At 41.5% G+C, this 23,671-nt stretch overlaps 1 protein-coding gene across 4 annotated transcripts in view; it reads left to right on the top strand.

Annotated features, from left to right (window-relative positions):
- LOC148035972 (protein NPG1-like) overlaps positions 1 to 23,671 on the top strand; it is a 34,741-nt gene that overhangs the window by 9,110 nt on the left and 1,960 nt on the right. For 2 of the 4 annotated variants that reach the window (XM_087677961.1, XM_087677964.1), the window contains exons 2-4: positions 7,826 to 8,039; positions 20,169 to 20,409; positions 22,461 to 23,662. In XM_087677961.1, coding sequence (XP_087534087.1) covers positions 7,839 to 8,039; positions 20,169 to 20,409; positions 22,461 to 23,662 — 1,644 coding nt within the window. In that variant the 5' untranslated portion in view covers positions 7,826 to 7,838. Of the gene's footprint in view, positions 1 to 6,973; positions 7,198 to 7,825; positions 8,040 to 8,862; positions 9,011 to 20,168; positions 20,410 to 22,460; positions 23,663 to 23,671 lie in introns of those variants that run through there. The other 2 variants (XM_087677962.1, XM_087677963.1) reach the window with 2 other exon arrangements.

Raw genomic sequence — 23,671 nt, forward strand, 5'->3', positions numbered from 1 at the left:
CCTTGTCAAACTTTTACTAGGGCTCACAACCAAGAGATGGTAGACTGATAGAAGAAAATGGCAAGCTAATAGCTGTGACTTAGATCTCTTGCTTGTTCTTTAAGAACTGAAGAGAATATTGGGCATCTACAGATAACAACTGTCACGAGGACGTGAAAATTTGATGCTTTGCTTATGTTTAATTGACATTTGATTAAAGGATTAATCAAATGTGCAATTAAAAGATGCACATGTGAGGTGCAAGCTACTTTTTCACGATCGAAGGCCGAAAGACCCTGTGAAAAAGATGGGTGTTAAAGGCAAAAGTTGTAACAAGTTACACTTAATAGATTCTAGGTGAATTTTGGTGTCAGTTTGCCCCTAGGACCATTAATTGGCCATTAAGTGTCAGTGGTGACACTAGGGACTAGGCATTAATTAATGGATTAATGCTTGTCTAAGGGTCAATTAATACATGGGACCACTTTGGGTTGCAAATGGCCTAGCCAATTAATTTTTGGATGGGCAAGGTCAATTTTCTGGGCATGGATTAAGGGCTGAATTAATTAAATGGCTAAAAATTACTGAAAATGGATTAAGAAAGCTGCCACTTGGCAAAACTTTCCCATGCAAGTGGGGAAAAGGCTAAGTAGGGTTGAAGGGAGAGGGAAATCTCGTTTTTTCCATTTTGGAGCTGTTGGAAAGAGGTGTTGGACTGTTGCTGCTAGATTTTGGGGCCATTTCCCAACCATCGGAGACCATTTTGGTGATGGAGATTGCATATTCTTGACCTTGGGAAGCTGACAATTGCTGCTGATGCACTTTCTCCTGAAGATCACAGTCTCTGATGCTCCTATTGTTGTTGATGTATCTGTTTGGGGTTGGTACAGTAGGGCAGCAGCTGATTTTGATCAGTTCTTCGCGACAAATCTCAGAATTTTCTCTCTACAGCATTCTCTCATCTCCTTCAGCCTATGCTCAGCCATTCTCAGCAATTCTTAGCCATTCGGAGGGGATCTCAGCCATTTTTGGTGGGCTGATCTGTAATTTCTGTAGTAAACCCTAATTTACAGCAGAAATTAGGGTTTAGCAGCCACCTTGGGATCCGTGCCAGAGATTGAAGGCTCAAGGGATTGAAATCAGTAGTTGATAATTGAAGATTATCAATGGATTTCAGGAGCTAGCCTATCCCGAATTGATTTGGGGTAGCATTTGGCCAGCCAAGGGTCAAATTGGAGAAGAAGTCGTGGGTGAATCGAGGGGCAAATGACCCAAAAGGCTTGCTGGTCATTTATGACAGCAAGAGTAATTGGTTACCAGGAGGAGATTGAAGAATCTCGAGTTGTACTTCTTCCAATTGAATGAAAGCTAAAGAAATACTGTAAGGGGCGCCAATTTTGGGGCCAACAGGGTGTCTACTGTCCAAGAATGTTATGGTAAAGTGTATATTTCATTTTATGTGCATTTATTTATTGCTGTAATTAACTCTTAAATCAGGTTATCACCATCCATTCCAAGAAGGAAGGTTGGTTTCAACAACCATCATCTTAAAGAGACTTCAATGTATCCTTTCTCTTCAATAGCTTTGAGGACTATGTTTTGCTCTCTTTACTGTTGTCCTTCATCTTCTAGTGTCTACTTCAACATTCCACTACTTGGAGGATTGTGTTTCGCTCCCTCCATAAAGCAGTCCCTTTCCTTGCCATTGACACTTTTGCTTTAAGAACTACGTTTGGCTCCTTTCACAGTGTAGATTCCTTCCAAGTGTTGTTTGATCAACCAAGATACTGCAGTCATCTCCGAGCTTTGCTCCATTGTATCAACATGATTCAATGTTCATCATTCTTTATTCATTCTTCTTCTATGTTTTGATACTTGAGTCTTCTTTGTCCTAGTGTTTGCCTTATACTTTGTGTTTCTCCTCGCAAACCCTACCGTTTCTTAACATGGTATCAAAGCATACAATTCCATCTCTCAACATAGAAGACCCAAACAATGCACAACTGATCTTTACAACTTACATGGGAATTTCCTTGTAGACTCTAGCTATTGCGTTTCTTTGGGTTTGTTTGTTCTTGAAGTCAAAGCAGCAAATCCATGAGAACTTTTCTAGTTTGGAGGTGACTTTCCTTACGTCCAAGATCATTGGGATTGTCCACCTCTCACATTCTCAAGGACACCATTCAAGCATCACTTATGTTGTGCTTCCTCGTGACCATTTATCCCCCGAGTTAGAGCAATAAGTCACCAAGAGAATTTCTAGTTTGGAGGAGACTTTGCTCCCCTTCACCTTCTCATCATTCAAGCAATGCTTTTAGATTGGGAGACACAATATAGGATAACAAAGTGATCTATTGATTAATCCCAATCTTTAATTCTTGGGCTTGGGTGTAGTTTCCATCATGTCAAATTCTTGTAATTGCATTTACAACAGCTGCTGAAATTGAAATGTATCTAACATAAAGCACAACAGAATGCTTGAGACAATAGACACTGGATTGAGGTGGGAATGACCCCAACCCCCTTTGGAATATTAATGGAACTAATCAATTGATAAGCTAAAGATATTGGATGGTTGGGTCATCAAGATTTGTCCCAAAAACAAGATATAATTGAGCTTTTCATGAGCTAGTCATTGAACATCAACAATGTTGAGATATTTGCAATCACACCTATTGTAGCCTCTTTGTATGAGGCAGTTCTGGGCTTAGGACATGCAGACAGACTTAATCCCATATGCACAGAGAGGAAAACTGTAGCCATCCAACAACTATAAAGCATTGTACTTGACTATCACTTTTCATATAGAATGAATACAATGTCATGATGTTTTGTACTTTTAGTTAAGTGTCTTGTCTTTGTCAGTTCACTACACAAGATTGTGTTTATGAGTCCAAGCTTCCATCTTGGAACCTAATTCACTTGTGTAACAGTTGTGGTCTTTAGTCAATGTCATGATGAGTTTAGTCTATGCTTACAAGCCGCCATAGGCATGCTCTAGATCCGCGTATTTTAACATGGTATCAGAGCTCAGCTGAGCATGGCCCAACTCTCCTTTCACTCCTCTCAGCTCCTTTCCATCTCTGCTCAGCTTAGTTTGAGTACTAGATCCTATCTCCAAGTTCATTTGCATTCCTACCTTCAATGAAGCTTCCATGGCAGCCATAGCCAGCAGCCCTCTGTCAGCTTGAAGCTTTCATATCTCTCTCCATAGGCCAAATCTCTCTGAACTTCCTTCTAAAGAAGTGTTTCTCTACTTCTAGAGCTCCTCCGTGGCACCTCAATCATTGAGATTGGACAACTATAGCTTCAGCATTGCCTCTTTTCAGAGTCGCTGCCATAACTGTGTCTGTGGACAGCACCTACCTACCTCTGTTGGAGCAGCCATATCTCATCAATCATGCCATATCTCTTCGAGATTTCTTCTCGAGAGTTGTTCTTCAGGTCAAGGCGTAACTTGTTGGTACAAAAATCAAGGAGATTAATGCACATCATGCCCGGCATTTACATTTTCCCAAATCTGGTCATAGTTTTGACAGCAACCACTTTGAAGGCTTAGATCTCTCAACTCGGGCAAAACGAGTACAAACGCTCTTTGGGCGAGTTAGACCCATTAGTGAGGGCCCTTCATCTTAAAGGGTTTGAGCAGATTCGACCTGTGGAGCTCGTGGGAGCTCATTTACTAGTCGCTGGTCCCTGTTTTGACAGGACAGCCATAGCCACTTATCTTCAAGCTCATTTTTCCTTCATTTTTTCTCTCCTGCCACTTAAACCAAGCCAAGGCCACTCTAATATGAAGTTTTCAGTAAGCATTCAACCATCAAATCAGCTCCTCATGTAGCCTTGTACTACAGCCTCTGTAAGGCCCTTTCTACAGCCTTTGGATGACCATTATGTTTGTGGTACCCACACTTAGCCTTTTCTGCGACAGCCTTTGGTGTTTTGCCATGTTTTTGGTGTCCCCACACTTTGCAAGTGTTACTTTAATTAAAGCCTCTACACACTTTGTACTTTCTGGTTGTGATTGAGAAGGGGCGTTGAGATATTTGCAATCACACCTATTGTAGCCTCTGTGTATGAGGTAGTTCTGGGCTTAGGACATGCAGATAGACTGAATCCCATATGCACAGAGAGGAAAAATGTAGCCATCCAACAACTATAAAGCATTGTAATTGACTATCACTTTTCATATAGAATGAATACAATGTCATGATGCTTTGTACTTTCAGTTAAGTGTCTTGTCTTTGTTAGTCCACTACACAAGATTGTGTTTATGAGTCCAAGCTTTCATCTTGGAACCTAATTCACTTGTGTTACAGTTGTGGTCTTTAGTCAATGTCATGATGAGTTTAGTGTATGTATGCTTGCAAGCCGCCATAGCCATGCTCTAGATCCGTGTATTTTAACACACAAGATGCAACCGGTCTATGACTCACATAAAGTGGTAGTTCTTTCAATTAACACCTGGACTTTACATACACACACATAAACAGAGACCTCTCTCCCTCGCTCAACACCAGATTGGCCCCAAAGACCGGCGCCCCTCTCGGAATTTCTTTATCAATAAAAAGATAGAAAATTACAAAAATGGTAATGTTCCAAAATACATAACCTGTGAACAGTTGGTTTTCATCTCTTCTAAGTAAATCCCAGTTGCATAGGAACGGTACAACATATCCAGATCAACATCCCTTACTGTCCAGCATGTGCAGAATTCACTGTTTTTACTATCCAACATGTGCAGAATTCATTGTTCTTACTGTCCAGCACACTGTTCTTACTGTTCAGCATGTGCAGAGTTCACTGTTCTTATTCAGCATGAGCAGAGTTCACTGTTCTTACGATTCAGCATGTGCAGAGTTCATTGTTCTTACGATTCAACTTATTCAGCATGAGCAGAGTTCATTGTTCTTACGATTCAGCATGTGCAGAGTTCACTGTTCTTATTCAACATGAGCAGAGAAAACACAGAATTGTACCTTCGATGGAATCAATCCATCATGCAAAGCATTTCTTCTGAGAATCGAGAGAGAGATGATCAGAGGAAGCAAGCTCTACCTCCGTGCTTGAGTCAGAGATGTAGAAGTACTCTCCATGGCAGGTTTTCTTGCAGCAATTTGCTCTCAGCTCCTCCAAATTTCATTCTCCCATCTGCCCCTTATGCCTATTACGTTTTTTAAAAAAAAAAAAGCTCTCTCTCTCTCTCTCTCTCTTGGGAATTTGTGCCACATGGCATACATGTAACAATTTTCCCGTTTAAACCTTCTGGTCTGAAGTTCTCCATGATCAGTGCAAAATTTGACCTTGGCACAGACCAAAGAATTAATCCTCATGTAAAAACGAAGACAATGACTCGAACAGATTTTGGGGTCCAAAAATAGTAACTCCCTAAATTTTAGGGATGGTGACCCCTACATTCCTCAAGTTGTTATGTGCAACTTTTATCATTGCGATCACATCAAAAGTGTAATGTGGCTTAGTTATAGTGACTTTTATTCTGTGAGCATTCTCACATATGCATCTTCTATCTTGGCTAGGCTCATTGTCGTGCACCATCTCCAGTGGCTAAGCACATAGTCCCAAACCACTGGCATTCTATTCTTCAGTGCCCATTCAATATGCAACTGGTCCTAAGGCTCAGACAAACCATTAGTCCAATTGGTCTCAATGGCTGCCTCTTCTGGCCATGCAAAGATCCCGCTTATTCCAAGAGAACTCTGGGGGTAAAAAGCAATAGCAACAAAAGAAAAAAAATGAAATATTTATATAAGTAAATAAGAAAAGCAATTGTAAAAAGTATCACCACTTGGTGACACATGATCTCATGTGGCACTTGTTGCCAAGAATATACATTGGTAGTTTACTCAAAGATCTGAACTCATCTTCATTGCACGTCTGCCTTAGTCTTCAATCTGAACTTTTGGTAGGGCAGAAATCTTCTTTAAGGACATTTCGTTTATCTTCACATGGAGACAATAGGGCATCTCAGCACAAAAAGTAAGTTTTGCAGGTCTGATTTTAGGCTTTTCTACAACTGCACAATGGAGGAAAAGGGCTGAGAAATCAAGGGGTGGTAGAGAAAGTCGAGGGCTTCCATTTGACACGAACAAATTTGATGGTTGATCAGTTCAGCTTTGTTTACTTGTGATAGAGGTGTTTTCAGTTGTGACAAAATTTCACTGTTGAGATGCCATGATGGAAGACTCTTGCTCTCCAAAGGCACCAATTGGTGGGAAGAACACAGCTCTGGAGATGGCTAAGAATTTGCAAACTGCTGGCTTGGGGTTGAGTGGCATGAAGGGAAGGTGACAAGCCAAAATGTAAGAAAGAGAGAAGAGTAGAATGAAGAAGGGGGAGAAGTGGATAAAGGAACGTGGTGGAGGCATTTGGCAAGGTTGAAGATATAGATATGCTTAATATCCCACCCTCATAAGGTGTTACCAATGATCCATGGTGCTCAAAGTTGTAAGGGCCTTGTTATGAGGAGAAGCCTTGTCTGAGCCTAGACATTGGTTGGGTATTGACTTGTATGTTAGATGAGGTCTATGCGATCAAATGGTAAAAATGTGACCTAAACTAGTAGAGCTCAAGGCATATCACATCAGGTTGTGGGTTGTGAAAGTTATCAAGGATCCCTATTTCAGGTTCTAATTGGTTTCTTGCCCCCTTGGCAAGGTATGCTAAAGGGAATATTCCCTAGAAAATTCCTTGGCTGATTAACAAAGGTTAATAATACGGCATGTCGACTAGACTGACCAACCAGCCTTGTGGGCTATAAAAAGGATCGTCTCTTAGGGCCGTGATCGTCTATTTTCCCAATCAAAGTTCATCCAGCCAGCTTTGAGCTCTTTACTTAGAACCTATCTAGATCGCTATCTAAGCCTCATTATGGAAGTGCACAAGTGGACAAAGCCATCATTGTATCACTTTCATTGCAATTAAAGAAATCTCCGTTCTTCTCTAATTTGCTATGTACTTTCTAATCTTTGCGCAGATTTTATTTGCTGCACTATATAATTTTATAGAAGAGGCAAGGGGGGAAGGAAGCGGAAGGAGAGGAGGTGGCATGGGATTTAGGTGTGGTGGGCTTGGCGAGACCAGCTGTTGCTGTAAACAGTAGGCCCTGTAGGGCTGCAAGGGCTGTCTTCATGGCAGGCTGGAAGTGGCAAGATGGCAGGCAGCTACAGTGAGTGTCAAGAGGAGCAACCTGTTGGTGAGGTTAGTTGTGCGAGGTCACCTTTCTGAAATTGCTTTTTCACCTTAGGTAGCATTAACCTCCAAATGGCTTCTGACTCACGTCCAGTTTTCATTTCTTCATGACAAGCAGGATATATTGTGGTGTTTTATCACTGGTTTCAATTTTCTGCAACCAGGAATTTTCTTCACTTGTACCCTTGACAGCAGATCAGTATCTATATTGTGGTGATAATTTTGTACTTATTGTAGACAGTTGTCTTATTTTCATACTTACTGGAAGTTCATATTAAGATACTGCCAGGAAAGCAAAAGCACTTTGCTGAAATGTAAGCACCATTTAAGGATTTTGTTGGGGCTAAATTGTAACTGCAGTCCTTAGCCGCCATATGGGTCAACATTTTGTAGAAGCCAAAATAGTTTTGACTTAAACATCATCATTATGCACCATAGTCCCATGCCAGCAATATGCATTGGTGGCCTGAATTGCAACTCATCGAGAGGTTGCAACAACAGCAATTTTTTTTTGGACTTTAACTGGTTTGTTCTTGTGCTTCAGTTATTTTCAAGTTTTCAAGGATGATCAAGCAGATATATGGTGCATTTCTGAAGAAAAAACTCATGCTGTTTATATGAATACACATATTTTCAGGAGCAGGGTAGACATGATGATATGCACTTGCTCAAGAGAACAATTTTTGAAAGACGAAATGCCTGACTCACAGTCACAAGAGGTACTGTTAAAACAACAAATATCTTGCAGCGGATTTTCAGCCAAGATGAAGGATGGTGAAGCCCAGCTGGATGAAAACAACATAGAAGAGGCAGAATTGTCACTCCGTGAAGCACTATCCCTTAATAATGAGGTCAAAGGACACTGCTCTTCACAAGTCCATGTACTAAATTTTCAGAATTGATATTTGGATGCATTGATTGAAGAAGGTGAACATAACATTGTCATTTTAGGTAGAGTCCTCAAAATCAATCCTTAAAATTCTATTTGCAGTAAGTGAAATCCCATTCAGACCAAAAGGCCATATGATACCATGTTGTTAAATTACCACATGAATGCCATGTTTGTAAATCACCATCATTGCATGTGATACCATATTGGCCTGTGAGGTGATTGCCTTTACTAATATAGGTTAGGTTTAACACCAGCTGTGTCAAATCCGGGGCACATAGTTGAAGGGTTTTGTAGCAGGACTGCACAAATGGGATATACCTAAATTGGATCAAGTTAGGCACAGTGAAATGAAGGTTTAGAAGCTTAGTGGAAGTCCAGACTGATTGGTATAGCTGCTACTTTTTCAAGTGATGATTGTGTGGTTTTCTCTGCTCTCCTCTCCTGTTGCACATGTTTCTTGCGGCAATATTACCCGAGTTTGTGCATGCGTGTGCGCGCTCAGCCGGAACCTTACAATCATGGATTCCAATTTCAATTTGATTTACTGTTGCGAATTCTGAGCTAAGCATCTTATATCCTCCTTTTCTACACGCCTTGTTTCAGTTAAGTATGAGTTAGGGAATCTGCAGGCTCATCTTTCATCTTTAAATGATTTACTGCTCACTCTACTGGGTGTGCTTGCTATTATAAATGGTTAACATCGCATTCATTACAGAGCCTAAATGCTAACCTTTGAAAACAGCATGCTTTTATGTTCAGCTCAGAGAAATTTGTGTTTACAGGTTGCTGCTGTATGCTGGTTACATCAGATATACAGTCACGCCACATTCCTACTGCTTGTGGACTGGCAGCTGTTGCTTGAGGTTAATCATGCAAGTTCCACATAACTGGGAGCAGCAGCAGTACTTTGCATCTATGTTGGAAAGTCTGGTTGTCATCTGGGCCTCTTAGTACATATTATACTATATATGTGAACTTTGCTGCCTGATGGGGTCTTTACAAACAATACAAGGATCGTTTTTCGAGAAGTATTTGAAATAAAAGTGGCAGCAGTAGCAAACACTAATGCAGGGGCATCCAAATACTGAGATAGAATTTTAAAAGAGTTAAGCTAGCACTGAGAAGCTCTCAATATGTGTGGAAACAGGGGCTCCATTGATAGTGGTAAGAAGGGGGAACTCTTGGGTAGGTCTGAGGAATAAGCTGCAGATTTTGTATTGCAATTTCCTTATCAGTAGTTTAACCAATGGCAAATAGGAACTGGATGCTATATCCCTAATGAGATAAGGCTTCTGGGGAGCACAGCTGCAACACTGAAACTTGAAGGAATTGATAGGGGCTTGTATAAGCAGTGATGTGGTTTACTTTGGTACAATGTGCAAAACCTTACCAGCTCTTGATATAGAAACACTTGGTGTATGCAAGTGTGCTTATTCTTAACAGGTTTTTGAATAGATCTCTTTGACATAGACTGCTTCCTATAAACGCAGGATGAGAAAGAGCTCCCCTAAAGAATTGAACCACATATACTTGAGACTATCAAGGAGTAAAGGCTAGGTTAAAAATACAAAGTATGGGTCAGTATAATGAGAAATTAGACCAGCAAAGAGTAAAGGCTAACTTACAAATACAAAGTATGGTTCAGTACAATAAGAAGTTACAGTATCGATCACTTTTGGTTTTGTAAATGAACTTGCATATTTTGCAACGTGTGATAGGATGTCTGCTTACAGCAGACTCTGCTATAATGGACTAGTAAGTGGGGCAGGTTCCATGGGTGTGTGAAGACTTTATATGTGGAGGGGGTTGGTGCTTGCGCCCCTTGGAATAAAGGTGAATTTGCCCATTGTCTTGACCAAACACTTTTCCACTAAAGAGGAAGATGGTGTGAGAGCTCAAGTTAGATGCAGATCATGAACATCGGGAGAGAGCGGGTAGAAAGAAAGGAACAAAATACATGGCTGCTACATACTGCTAGACTGTGGCATCGAGGATGCTGGAATGTGGCAGAGAGTGATGAGAATGCAGGTGATGAGTCACAATGAAGGGGACTGACCTGATGGATTGTCCAGCTCAGGAATGAAGGCAGCTATAAATAGGCAAAAATCTCAAAACTGGCGGACTTGCTGTCTCTAGAGGTGAGAATACTGAAAGTGGTTTGACCTCCATAACATAATGCAGAAATGCTGGCCACCTGACTGCCATCTCTCGCAGGCTGAGAAGTGTGACCCAAAATTGAGCAGGCAAGTTGGCCCACGTTTGGCTTGAAATGATCATGATTTGATGGGCAGCAGAAATGCACATATCCAAAACACACAGCGTGCCAGAGCTCCTTTGTCTTTGGCACAGCTCACAACCAAGAGATGACATGCATGGCATACAAAATGCTAACACCCCCCCCTTGCATCTTGTGATTGGATGCAAGCTTAGGAGATGCATGTGATGAAGAATTTAAGACCTTGGAATAGGCTTCCTAGTGAACCTTTATGTGCTTTGTCCGGGCATGAAACATGGGGTTCTTTGCAAGAGCTAGAGTGCTGTGATTGTTGACCCGAAGTAGTAGAGGTCCTACATGTGGTAATCATATCTCTGCAAGAATGTGGTAGAGCCATGCTGCCTCTTGAGAAGTAGAACGTAAAGCTCGATACTTTTCTAATCAAGGAAGGAGCGATGGTAGGGTGCTTCTTATTGCTCCCATGAATTCCAAGAGAGAGAGAGTATAAGCAATTATTGATCTCCAAATGTCAATGTCACTTGCCTGATTTGAGTTGTTCCATCTAGTGAGAGTAGCCCCCTCTTGATACAAAATCCCATAAGAATAGACTCCCTAAAGAATACTACAACATGCAAAGAGTGGCTCATTGGTGAATGTGCAGGAGAGTGTGCATAAACAAAGACAATAAAGCTAACATAAAAGAGATGTTGGGGTGCGTGTGGATGAGCCATATGAGAGGCCCAATCAAGCTTTGTAATAGGTAATGTCTTCGAACGAATCACTTGTAATTAAAAGTTTGGACTCTAGGTCCATGGGGCTTAATATAGGCTTATACGAAGCCATACCAAACGTTGTCAAAAGCTTGGCTATGTATTGATGCTAAAAAGTAAATATGCCTTGAGGTAGTTGGTAGGCCTCAAGACCAAGGAAAAAGGGAGAAGGCCAAGGTTTGTCCACATAATTCTCCTCCTATAGCATGTTGTTGAGGAATGCCAATTTGATGCCCGTTTGGTATATGGGCCAATAGTGATGGGTTGCAAGGGCCAAACCAGTCCAATTGTAGATAATCGGGTAGTTGGAGCAAATGCCTTTGCATAATCCAAGCAAGCTTTTGCATGAAACCCTTGGCCACTAGCCTTGCCTTATGCTTATCTAAGGTTCCATTTGCCAAAGACTTAGACTTGCATACCCACTTCACACATGATCTTTTACTTCAGGGGGATATAGAATCAACTCCCATGTATCATTTTGTTTGATGGAATTGACCTCCTCCTACATAGCACAATGCCAGGTATCCTATGCAAGGGCTTGTTAAAGAGTAGTAGGCTCACAATCCTCCAATATCATGGTTCATCAAAGCATGGTTCACACAGAGTGAATGTTGAGGTTGTTGCAATAACTTGGCTGATCTGGGAGGATCATTGGAAAATAATTGACTCTAGATTCCTACATCAATTGCTGGAACCATTGGGGGATAAGAAAAGGCTATTGATCTTGTGCTATGAAGCCTTAGATACTTGTGGTACACTTGTATTTGATGATAGCTTCTCCTCATGATGGAAGGGATATCCCCTTCAAAAGACCGAGTGATCCTTGATGAGGATTGAGGGATGCTAGAAGCTTGGAAGGGAGCAAGAGGTAAGGGATGGTACCTAAGGCGTACACGGGTGAAGAGGTAACATGCAGGGAATAGGTGGGCATGGATGAGAAGGGGGTGGTGTTGGTAAATGGAAGGAAAGGTGCGACGTTGAGGGAGGATTCCATGTAGAGTTAGTGGCAATAGAGTCCAACTCTTCTTGCATGGTCTGCATCCAATGTACATCTTACTGAGCTTTGTCCTAACCCCCAAGTGCGTGTGTTCTTGTGGGACTATAAACATTAGAGTGAATAAGCTACATTATCGAGACAACAAGCACTCCACCATACTTTTTGAAAGCAAACTTGTGCATTTTCCCCAAAATACATCCCTTGCATGCATGAAGAGGTGGGGTCTCCATTGGAGGCAATGCATCTACCATCTAACACCTTTGAAGGGTCATTAGACTATTGAAACTTATATATCCATAGTGAGCATGCCATAGCTTCCCATTTTGCATTGCATGTGAAAGAGTGGTAACTGTTAGAGTATCATGATATTTTCTATCATACGTATCGAATGAAAAGAGACTCTTATACAGGGTGCTGGATAGCCTCAGTGCATAATCCATCTCTTTGCCTTTGACAATGCATGTGTTATCTTTAGAGATGACTTGAAAGCCATGCTTATTAAAAGCCTATATGCACAATAAGTTCTTTGTAATGCTGGACATAAACAAAACATTAAGAAGCATGAAATCAGAACCATTTGCAACAGTAATCATGACTAAACCAATGCCACATACATCATAACTGTTGCTATTCACACATGTATTTTTGCATCTTGAATGGCCTCATCAACATTGAACAGCTGCTCACACAAATCTTGTATGTGTGTGAGCCTCGAGGTTATTTGTCAAACTATCATCCTCATCCATGTTCACATTAGCTAGCTCTCTTTGGAGATGTGATATCCTGGACTCATTGTGTGTTGCAACCATGCGCTCAAGTACATCCCAAGCAGTCTTTGAGGTCCTACAAGATCGAATGTGCAGAATAATAGTCCTTTCATTGCCGAATGTGTGGAATAATATCCCTTTTCACTGACAAGGCAATGAAAGATTGTACTTGTGCATCCTTGGAGTCCCACCTCTGCTAATCCTTGGTAGGAGGGGAAGGAGCAACAATAGCAACAACCTATCCTCTAGCATTATGCTAAGGTTTTTGAGGTGTAAGACCTCCTAGTTGCTCGTTGCTGCAGATCACTAGTGACATAGTCCATCAAATTCTTCGCTAGAGGAAGGTTGCGCACAATGAAAGTCCACAGTGAGTAGTTTGTGACATCAAGTTTGTCCTCTTGAGTGAGAACACCTAGGATGCTGCTTTGATCATTATGCCCTTGATGTGCCATGCTTTCAATGATGCACAAAAATCCGCAACCAAATACTTCAATGCCGAAGTATAGAATGTACTTTGCCGAATACCAAAAATCCCCACTAGATTAGAATGCAAGTACCAAACTATCCAAAATCTTGCCAAATGTGCCTAATGTCTCACAAATTAGCACTCAGCCTGTAGATTATAGCAATGCATTGATGTATTGCACTTGCCTTGAAATGTGAGTCCAAAAGAAAACAATTAACAACAATTTAATGCGGAGTCTCACCAAATTGTATTATCTCAAAATTTGCTGCCAAATCTTACTTTCACAACAAGTTAATGCTGATCTGCCTTGAAATGCTTGTTGCACAAAGATTCCAAATTTCTTTGCAAAAATTCAAAGAAATCGAATAACTTTATACCTTATAGTTCGAGTTTTTGTAGAAATGTTACCTCGAGACGTGTGCCAATAATAATCAGTAGTAGCTGGAGTCTGCCTCCTGATGCGTATTGGAGGAAAAAAACTGAAAAGCCCCAAATTTCTTGTATCAGTGTTGAAGAAATTGTGCAATGTTGGCAATTTCGGTGGAGATTCCTACATGGGAACTTGAATTAGGTAAAAGTCTCAAATTTCTTTGAAGAAATTTCGAGAAATTTTAGAAATTGGGAAAGTTGGTCAAAAATCTCCAAATTTCTTGGCACGGAGTGTGAGAAATTCAAAAATTCTTCCAAATTGGGTGTGAGACAAGCAAATGGATGAGAAATTGTAGAAATTCTCAAAAACCCCCAAATTCAAAAAATTAGGGTTTTTGTATTTTACATAGATTGGTAGAAAATGACGGGCAAGATTGAGAAAATGGCGAGCAAGGTTGAGGATAGGGCTGAGAATATCATGAATATGGCTAAGAGAGGCTATGTGTGTAGGGCTACATGTAAGACTAGGTATGAGATTGCTTGCAGGTTGAAAATAGTAGCAACACCTCATTCAATAGTAACTTCTATTTCAAAACAGCAGTTCCACCCTCTAAAACAGCAGCTTCTCTTCCTTTGTTGGATCAATGGAGTTTGCATGGGTGGCACTAGCTAAGCGATGGAGAAACAAAATCCACATGTCTAGCTTTGATACCAAATGTTGGAAATGGAGAGAGAGAGAGAGAGAGAGAGAGAGAGAGAGAGAGAGAGAGAGAGAGAGAGAGATTAACGTCTATATAAGGCCAATGTAGCCTATGAGACAAAATCCAGAGTACATCCGTGTCTAATGTCATCTCATTAGTAAGGTAAAGATAACATTACAAATAAGTGGGTGGCCTATGAAACAATACTGAAAATAACTATACAATGGGACTATTCTAGGGTTGAACCATGTGTAGTGTTGTTCCATCGATAGAAAAGGAAAGGAAAGGAGAACGAGATTTGATAGAATCATGTACAAAAGTGTGGTGGGGACTATGGGCTGTAGCTGATCTTAAGATCTACACATGATCTCAGCTATGATGCGGTCCCTAGCTACTTCACTGATATGCCTGGTGGTTAGTTTGCGGTGTCTCGTGATAATGGCTCTAATCTGACTGTGGTATGGCCTCCTCAGACGTGGTCTTGGTAGACGAGGTCATCGTACTTGATGAAGGGAAATGGCTCTATCCAATGTGACTCCACGGTGTGGCTTGTAAGGTGTTTGGCAGGGTGGCTTTGTCTCTGCTAGGCTGGTAGAGTCAGTAGGGTCGGCTCTGTAGAAGAAGTCTATCATTGCTCTCTGTGTGTGTCTCTCTGGTTGAGCTGGCCTCTTGTCTCGCAGTAGTGCAATTCGGGGCCTCTCGAGCTCTAGGAGAAAAAGACCTAGGCATCTCTGGTCCTCGTACTCCATGCGCGATGAAGGGGTCCAAATCCATCATGGAAGAGGCAGTGGTACCATCCTCGTATGTCATAGTATACTGTGCATTTGCATATGTAGTGCTCCTCCGTCTCAAGCTCTCAACCACAAAGCTGGCAAGTTCTATCCTCTGCTTGGGTATTTATCCATCTACCTGTCTCCATCTGAAGCCTATGTGAGGAGGTGCGAATCGGTTCGATAGCAACCCGTACACTATGGGAGAGATGGGTGTCCATATATGTTGGCTGAATAGTGAAACCATCATTAGAGAGACACAAGAAATGACTCTTGTAGAACTCCATCCTCGATCCTAGAGGGAGTGGTGGATGGATCCATTTCCTTGCTGTCTCAATCCTCAAGATATCAGCTCTGATCACCTAGTTCAACTTTGATCGGCTGAGAGAAAGTGTAGGGCAGTCAAGGCTATAATCCAAAGGTGGAAGACAGTCAATATTCGAACCATGTAAGCTCATCCAAATAGTCATATGTGAAAACCAACAGTTCTTCTCGCCTTTTGCTGCTAGTTGTCTAGATGAGGTTAGTGCCAATCTAGAGTATCTATGGCGTGGAAGTTCCCATAGTCTGTGCCAAAAGGTCACTGCCCTGAAGAGTGCCTCTGTAACTATAGGTGTTGCCCCTAGCTCTGCTTTGACAATGGGATGTGGGGTGGAGGGCTTACTCCTAATCATACGTGCTATCATCATGATCAATGGCCTTTCCATGCTATCCCAACCATCATAATAATCCCTCTCTACTCCAATCTGATCAGTGAGTGGGCTAAGATGCCTCTAGTACAAGCTGCAACCCCATACCTCTGCTCCATATAGTAATGTAGGTGTGACTAGGTTGTCAAATAACTAGAGTTTGGTGTGGGGCTCCTGGAACTGTATATGAGCACATTGACTCTCGAGTGCCCCTAGTGCTGCGTATCCACGTGCTAAATGTGTCTCTGATGCCCCTCTCAACGAAAAACGTGGGCCAGATAAGGTGACTCCCAAATAGACATATTCTTCTCTCATGCTCTAGTATGTCTCTCCCAAATGTGAATTGGTACATAGATCTAGTCACCCATGCTGCTGAAGTATTGAAAACCATGGTTTTGGTCTTCCCAAGGTTCACTGTGAGGTCTTTATCTCTACAGAAGATGTGCAAAGCATCTAGATGGCACTGCAATCCCTCCGGTGAATCTGAAATACGAATAATATCATCTGCATATAGTGATATCAGTATCAACACCCTTGTCAGGTTGGCTCCAGCTCCTCCTCCTCGGTCTATGTAATTAGACACTTCATCTATGTATAGACCAAACAATGTGGGTGAAAGTGGACATCCTTGTTTCACTCCTATGGTACTTTCAATCCTCTTTGATAGCCCCCTAGGTGCTCGTACATGACCTGTCACTGCCTCATATAATGCATAGACACCCCATCGTATACCCTCTAGTACTCCAATGTCTTGCAATCTCTGCATGATGCGTGTACAAGGCACTATATCAAAAGCTTTGTGAAAGTCTACAAAGCAACAATAGATCCTCTTGTCTTGGGTTTGACCCTCCTCAATAATGGCTCTAAGTGTGAGAATATGGTCTAGCGTGGTATATCCTCGTCTAAAACCTGCTTGTCCTTGTGCTCTCTTGCCTTGCATTTCAGCCACTCATTGAGTTCATGTTCCAATATAGATCCATATATTTGGGCCAAAGTATGACCGATCATGATAGTCCTGTAGTTGCTAGGAATCAAGGGATCACCACTTTTAAATAGTAGAATTATAGTATTGTCTGACCAACTCATAGGGAAACCTTCACATATTGCTCTATTGAACATATGTACTAATATGGGTGCTAATATGTCACAAGCATGTGAGAAATGTTTTGCTACTAGTCCATCTTCATCCTGTGCCCTCCCATTTTGTAATCTATAAATTGCATCCCTAGCCATTTTCCATGTGAAGAATGACCATTGTGTTGGCCTACAAGCTTGTGGGGGCTGTATAGGTGGCTGTCCTGGCAGGTCATACAACTGTCTCCCATAGTCAAGCCAAGCCTCTAGTGATGTAATCTGTATGGGGGGTTGTCTTTCATGAAACATCTTCCATGCACTTTTGCTATTCCGCTCCAAAAATAGCTGATATATCTCTGCTTCTGCTTTCGCTAAGTAGTCTTGTTTCTTCTTCCACACAAGGTGTTTAAAGAACACTTTTGCTTGGCGATGTGTTTGAGTGACTAGCTCCACTTCCCTCTGTAAGCGAGCTCGGGTGACTCTACACTCATCATCATACCATCTATTTTGGGGAGTAGTAGATCGTGTGGGTCTACATCGGGGCAAGGTGTGTGGGAATGCATACATGACCGATCCATGTATGGCCTCTGCTAAATCCCTTGTACATTCTTTCAATGATCTATTGAAGTCCAATGTATGTAAAGTGGTCTGTAGAGAACCACTGTAGATGTGTGAGGTGTCTTCTGTAAAGTAGTATTTGGGATGTTTAGGGAGGCATGGTATTTCATGTTTCGTATGTATACAAGAGAGCACGAGTGTCAAAATAGCATGATCTGTTGCTATGCCAATTGGTCTCTTAGATATCTTAAAGTTTTGGATGTCTTGTATCAATGTTGGTGAGCCTATTAAGTAGTCCACAATACTTGCTCCTCATTTGTGATTCCAACATGTCAAAGTGTCAGATCCTGTCCATTGTGATAGACCATTAAAGATGAGTAGTCTATGTGCACTTCCCAAAGTCAATAGGTGTGTCCCATAGGTATTCATTTCTTTATCTTGGGCTCTCTTGCATAGGCATATTTCATCTATGCCGATCTCTTTGAACATGGCACTATCATGCATATAAAAGTCACTCTGTCTATCTCTAGTGCGTGCATTGAAATATCCTACTAATAATATGTCCCCAATGCTAGCATATCTTATGATATCCTCATAAAGTACATCAAAGGGAGATCCATCTCGTGTGGCATAGGTAGAATTTGCAGGAGGAAAGTAGCATATTGCGATGAATATATCCCGTGGTCTTTCTGCATATATCCTAATCCATAAATATCGTGCATCATCATCTCTTTTCATTACTTGCACTATCCCTTTGAGGTCTTCCCGGTATAGTATGGCCATACCTCCAAAACCCCTAGAGAGAGAGAGAGAACACAAGAGAGAGAGCAAGAGTGGATAGTAGTTTCATACTCGAAAGTTGCAAGTGCTAGAATGATAGAATGAAAGTACAATAAGTTTTAAGTTAGACCTATCCCTAACTCAACCAGAATTAACTCTAGAAGTGGTGATGACTTATTAATGTGGTTGTGTTCACATTAGAAGCCAACTAACTAAAACATTGGGCATTGCCCATAGAATTGGCAAATTCTAACATCTATATGTATGTAAATCTCAATAATTTTCATATCGGATGAAACCTATTTCTTATGTTTTAGGAAATTCATACAAAACCATTGAAACCCATTTCATTTCTCCCATTTTTGAAAATCTTGGCAACTATGGTTGTGAATCCTTTGTAGGGATCCATTGTAGGGTGGGGGATGGGCAAGGTAATGGACTCTCATAAATCAAAGGTATCTAGGATGCGCTCCATCTTGCATGACCACAAGGCATAGTTGGAGCCTATCCAACTTCTCGGGAGGGAGGGTAGAAGAGGCACCTATGCAGAGGGTGCCTATTAGCTCGAGGGCCCTTGGTGCCACTGAGGGTAGAAACTTGAAGGGATGTGAGTGGGAAGGAGGCTGGTCATGGCTGTGGCGCCATGGTGCTTGTCACTCCTCTCAATCTGCACGAATGTGATGGTTTTTGCGTCGATCCTCTTGATCTTGGTTGTCGTAACACTAGTCCTTGCAATCCTAGTTGTCACTTTGCGGTCTTCATGGTCCCCATCATACCGATGTTCCACCCGCTCTTGCTCATTGTAGCAGTCCGCCATGCATTGAGAGCAGCCTGCTGTAGAAGGGTCTTTAGGATGGAGAAGGTGAAAACTCAATCAGCTGTGTTCAATAGTCCCTGAGCAGTAGATGCTTCACCATGCTGAAAATGCTGCAATCGGGAGCGATTTACAACACTTTGGAAAGGTCTCCTTTGTAGTAGCTCCGGTTCCTCTCTTTTGGTAATGATACCATGTGAGAGTGCACAATGGAAGCAGATCGTGAACATGGACAGAGAAGAAGGGGGAGAATGTAGAGCAAGGAGGAAGATGTCTACAGTGATCTAAAGCTGAATACAAGGCTCCTACAGTCAGCCTGTGTATGCTGTTGGACTGAGTCAATGATGGTGTTGGAATGTGGCAGAGAGTGAAGAGAATGCATGCGATAAGAGAGAGAATGGAGATGACTGATCTGATGGATTGTCCACCCCAGAAACCAAGACATAGATCTCCAAACTGGCCAATCTGCTGCCTGTAGAGGCGAAAATGCTGAAAACAGTCCGGACCCACATAAAATAATGCAGAAATGCTGACCCCTTGTCTGCCACATCGCAGGCTAAGAAGTGTGTCCCAAAATTGATGGATAGGATGGATGGAAATGCCAAGGAGGAGCTGGAAATGCTCATGATTTGATGGTTAGCAAAAATATATACATGCAAAAAATACAGTGTGTAAGAGCAGCTTGTGTCCATCAAACTTTGGTGTGGCTCACAACCAAGAGATTACATGCATGACATACAGAATGCTCACAAATGGCTTCTCCAAGATAACTTTTTGTGGTGGAGGGAGGTTTACATGTGGGACATGCTTTTGCCATGTGCCCCATTAGGAGGATAGAAATCTACAAACTTGGCATCTCTTTGGTTCATGTACTGAGCATTTGTGTTGATGTGTTAACAATGATTTTGTGCATTTGTTTCTACAACATCTTTGTCGTGGTGTAGAGAGGCCAAGCTATTATCTAGATGAACTTAATTGTTGAGGGAAAAGTTTGTGTAGCTGATTGATGCCATGTGTAGATTAGTGACATGGTTTTGATTGGCATCACTTGTCTTTTGGGCAGCAGGAATATCCTGGTAATACTTTCTACTTACCATGTTTGGATTCCAATTTTGCAGGAAGCCAGAGCTTTGTTGGGTAGACTTGAATACCAAAGAGGCAATGTTGAAGCTGCCCTACAGGTGTTTGATGGCATTGATATAGGTGCAATTGTCTCCAAACTGAAGCATTTTCTGTCAGAAAAAAATCGACATCGAAGAGGAAAATCACATAATCCCTTGTCTACGCATGCTGCTTGTTTGCTGCTGGAGGCCATCTTTTTGAAAGCAAAGTCACTGCAAGAGCTTGATAGGCCAAGAGGTATTTGAACCATTTCAATTTCATGCCCAATTGAAATTTGACACCCATTCACTGTTATGCCACCCTAAACAATTAGTGTTGCTGCTTATGTTTTCACTTAGTGGTTTCTTGGATACTCGTTTGGTTCTTCCACATTTTAATGTCTCTCAACACACATGCACACAAACAGTTTTGTTTAACAAGAAGTGGGTACTAGACACGCATGTGCTACATGCAAAGGTCCAATAGATATTGCCAAAGGGAGAAAACATAAAGCAGCTGCTTGAGCTGTACAGTTGGTGGACACTAGTGCCAGATTTATTGTAGTAGCTAAGCCACAGCATTTATTGTTTCAAACTCTAGTTGAGAACTATATCATACGTCCAGGCATTAATTGTGGCTAATTTTCTGATTAGTAGTAATGTGCTTGATGTCTACATATTATTAGCTGGAAACCTGAAGAGGTTAAAGAGGAATTCTTGATATGAGAGATCCTTTGAAGAAACACATAGTACATTAAAAATTTTGAAAAGCCAGACTTGGTGAGACCAATCAATCTGTTCTATTTTGAAGCAGTCGTGCAAGGATTGATGCAATGAAGGATGAAAGTGGAAGTGCTTGTCAATCATGGATGCACCAAAGATTCTATGATTTCAGTCAATCCATATAGTTCAAACAGTCGTATAGTTTGTCCCTGCAAAAACATTGTCATATTAGTCAAAGTCCTAGAAATGTAAGAGAAAAGAGATTCGTGGAAGTTTGAGACAAATCATAACAAAAATTTCTGCAAATCACAGAAGTTCCTCGGCACCAAGACAATCCTAAGGCAAGTGCAACAGTGTTTCCAAGGAACAAGCAAATCTAGAGCAATGTGTAAAAGCTATCTTTCTGTTTGCCCAAGCTTCCCCAGCTGGTAAGAACCTGCAATGCGTTACCATAAAAAGTCTTTGTTGTAATGGCTATTTATTTACCCATAACTTGCTCAAATGAGCTTTCACCACTTGGATGGTTTATGCGAATTCCAGATCTTGAGCTCAATTGTTGAGAGCCAGGTTGCATTTGCACATGAATAATTATGATGTAGCCCTAAATCCCATCTCTGATATTCTTGTGAAAACTCAATACAGTGCTGCAGATATATATTTTCAGTGCAAAATGAAAGCTTTTTGAGGTTGACACAAGACCAAACTTCAGAGGTGCTACTTCAACAGACACTCTGTAGCCTAACAGAGTTACCAATGTAAGGTGACCCGCTTCTTTCCAATTGGCAATGAAGTGAGTAATATATGAACATCTAGGCCATAGCTAGGCCATAGCCAAAGCATTTGCCAATACATAAGTTGCCATTCGCCAAAAGAATCTGCTGAAAAAGCAGCACACTTGTCGAATCATAGTAGCCCTTTGAAGAGGTTAATGTGGAAAGATCACGTAGTTATTCATGAGCAATATGAATTATTGATGACTCGGTTAGACAGTATGGAGACGCAATTGTGTGTTTTCATGGAAACTTGGGACACCGTAATCGACAACATTGGTTGAAATAGCCAGAAGCGGCAGGGGTAAAGAAAAGAATTCAGGATACTAGATCCACATTTGTAAGTTCGAATATACCTACATCAAAAGGCATGGTCAGTCGAGAACCCATCTTTATTTCTGTCTACATTCACACAAAAGAACTTAGCCAGTCAGCTGCTAATTGCAATCCACAATAGCTCGTTGTAGGGGGTCTTTATGGGATATTGGCCATGAACTTGCTCACCTGTATGATAGATAGTCTTGTCAAGTGATGGCACATTTGCCTATTGACTACATTTCCAAGGTTGGGCGATGTTAAGTTTCTTTTGACTAAACCTTTTCGATGTCGCCCTTCACCAATAGATGACTAGCATGGGTCAAAGACCCATGCATGAAACTATTCTCGTACAACAAACTAAGCCACTCTACATTGGCCTTTTGCAGACATTACTCTCTCTCTCTCTGTGACTGAGTGGAACATGTGAAATCATTGTTCTTGGCCTTCTTGTTCTTTTGCAGACTGGATAAAATCGTATAAATCATTGTTGACTTTGCAGAGGCTGCTGAAGAGTGCAAGAACTTGTTGAACGTGATCGAGTCCACATTAGCACATGAACTGCTAGAGGAGGTTGGAGAGAGTAAGCTTCAAGAAACAATCAGCAAAGCTGTGGAACTGCTACCAGAGCTTTGGAAGCAAGCTGGTTTATATCAAGAAGCCATAGCTGCATACAGGAGAGGATTGCTCACCCATTGGAATCTCACTCCCGAGTGCTGTGCTCGAATTCAGAAAGATTTTGCTGTCTTTTTGCTATACTGGGGTGTTGAAGCAAGTGCCCCAAGCCTTGCCTTCCACATAGAAGGGGCTTTCATTCCTAGAAATAATATAGAAGAGGCCATTTTACTGCTGCTGATACTGTTGAGAAAGTCTGTCCTTAAAAAAATCATGTGGGATCCTGATATCATGGAACATCTTACATATGCATTATCTGTAAACAGGCAGCTAGAGGTACTAGCACATCAATTTGAGGAGGTTCTACCAGGGACTTACACCAGAGCAGAACGTTGGTACAACATGGCCATGTGCTACTTTGGAGCTGGGAAAGAAAATGAAGCACTTAACTTGCTGAAAAAGTGTTTAAGTGACACTGAACAAACTAACAACATCTTGGGACTCTTAGTGGCTGCTAAGCTATGCGTTGGAGAAAGTGGACATTTTGATGAAGGGATAGGATATGCAAGGAAGGCTGTTCAGAATGCAGACAGAGAGTGTGATTATATGAAAGGTGTAGCTTATCTAACTCTTGGCAGAGCTCTATCAGTTAAGGCAAAACAAGTATTGATAAGTAATCAGCGAATTCAATTGCAAGTAGAAGCTTTTAATGCCTTGCAAACAGCAGCTTTTGTAGAAAAAAATGATGCTGAAGTTATGTTTCAGCTAGCTATGGCATTTTCTGAACAGCGAAAACTAGAAATGGCACTAAATTGTGCTAAAACATGCTTGGACTTGAGCAGTAGAGCACATTTGAACTGCTGGAGGCTAGTTGCACTCATCCTATCAAGTCAACAGCGCTATGCTGATGCACAGTTGATTGTTGAGACTGCTCTAGAAGAAACTGGGAAATGGAACCAAGCAGACTTGTTGAGAACCAAAGCAAAGCTACAAGTTGTGCAGGGCAAGGTCAATAGTGCAATTGAGACTTACCAGCTGATTCTTGCCCTTCTGCAAGCTCAAAAGAAGAGCTTTAATACAAGCTGTAAGGTGATGCAT

This window comes from Lygodium microphyllum, chromosome 5 (genome assembly GCF_053477565.2).
Source record: "Lygodium microphyllum isolate KBCC chromosome 5, Lygodium_microphyllum_v1.1.10, whole genome shotgun sequence".
Lineage (NCBI taxonomy): Eukaryota > Viridiplantae > Streptophyta > Polypodiopsida > Schizaeales > Lygodiaceae > Lygodium > Lygodium microphyllum.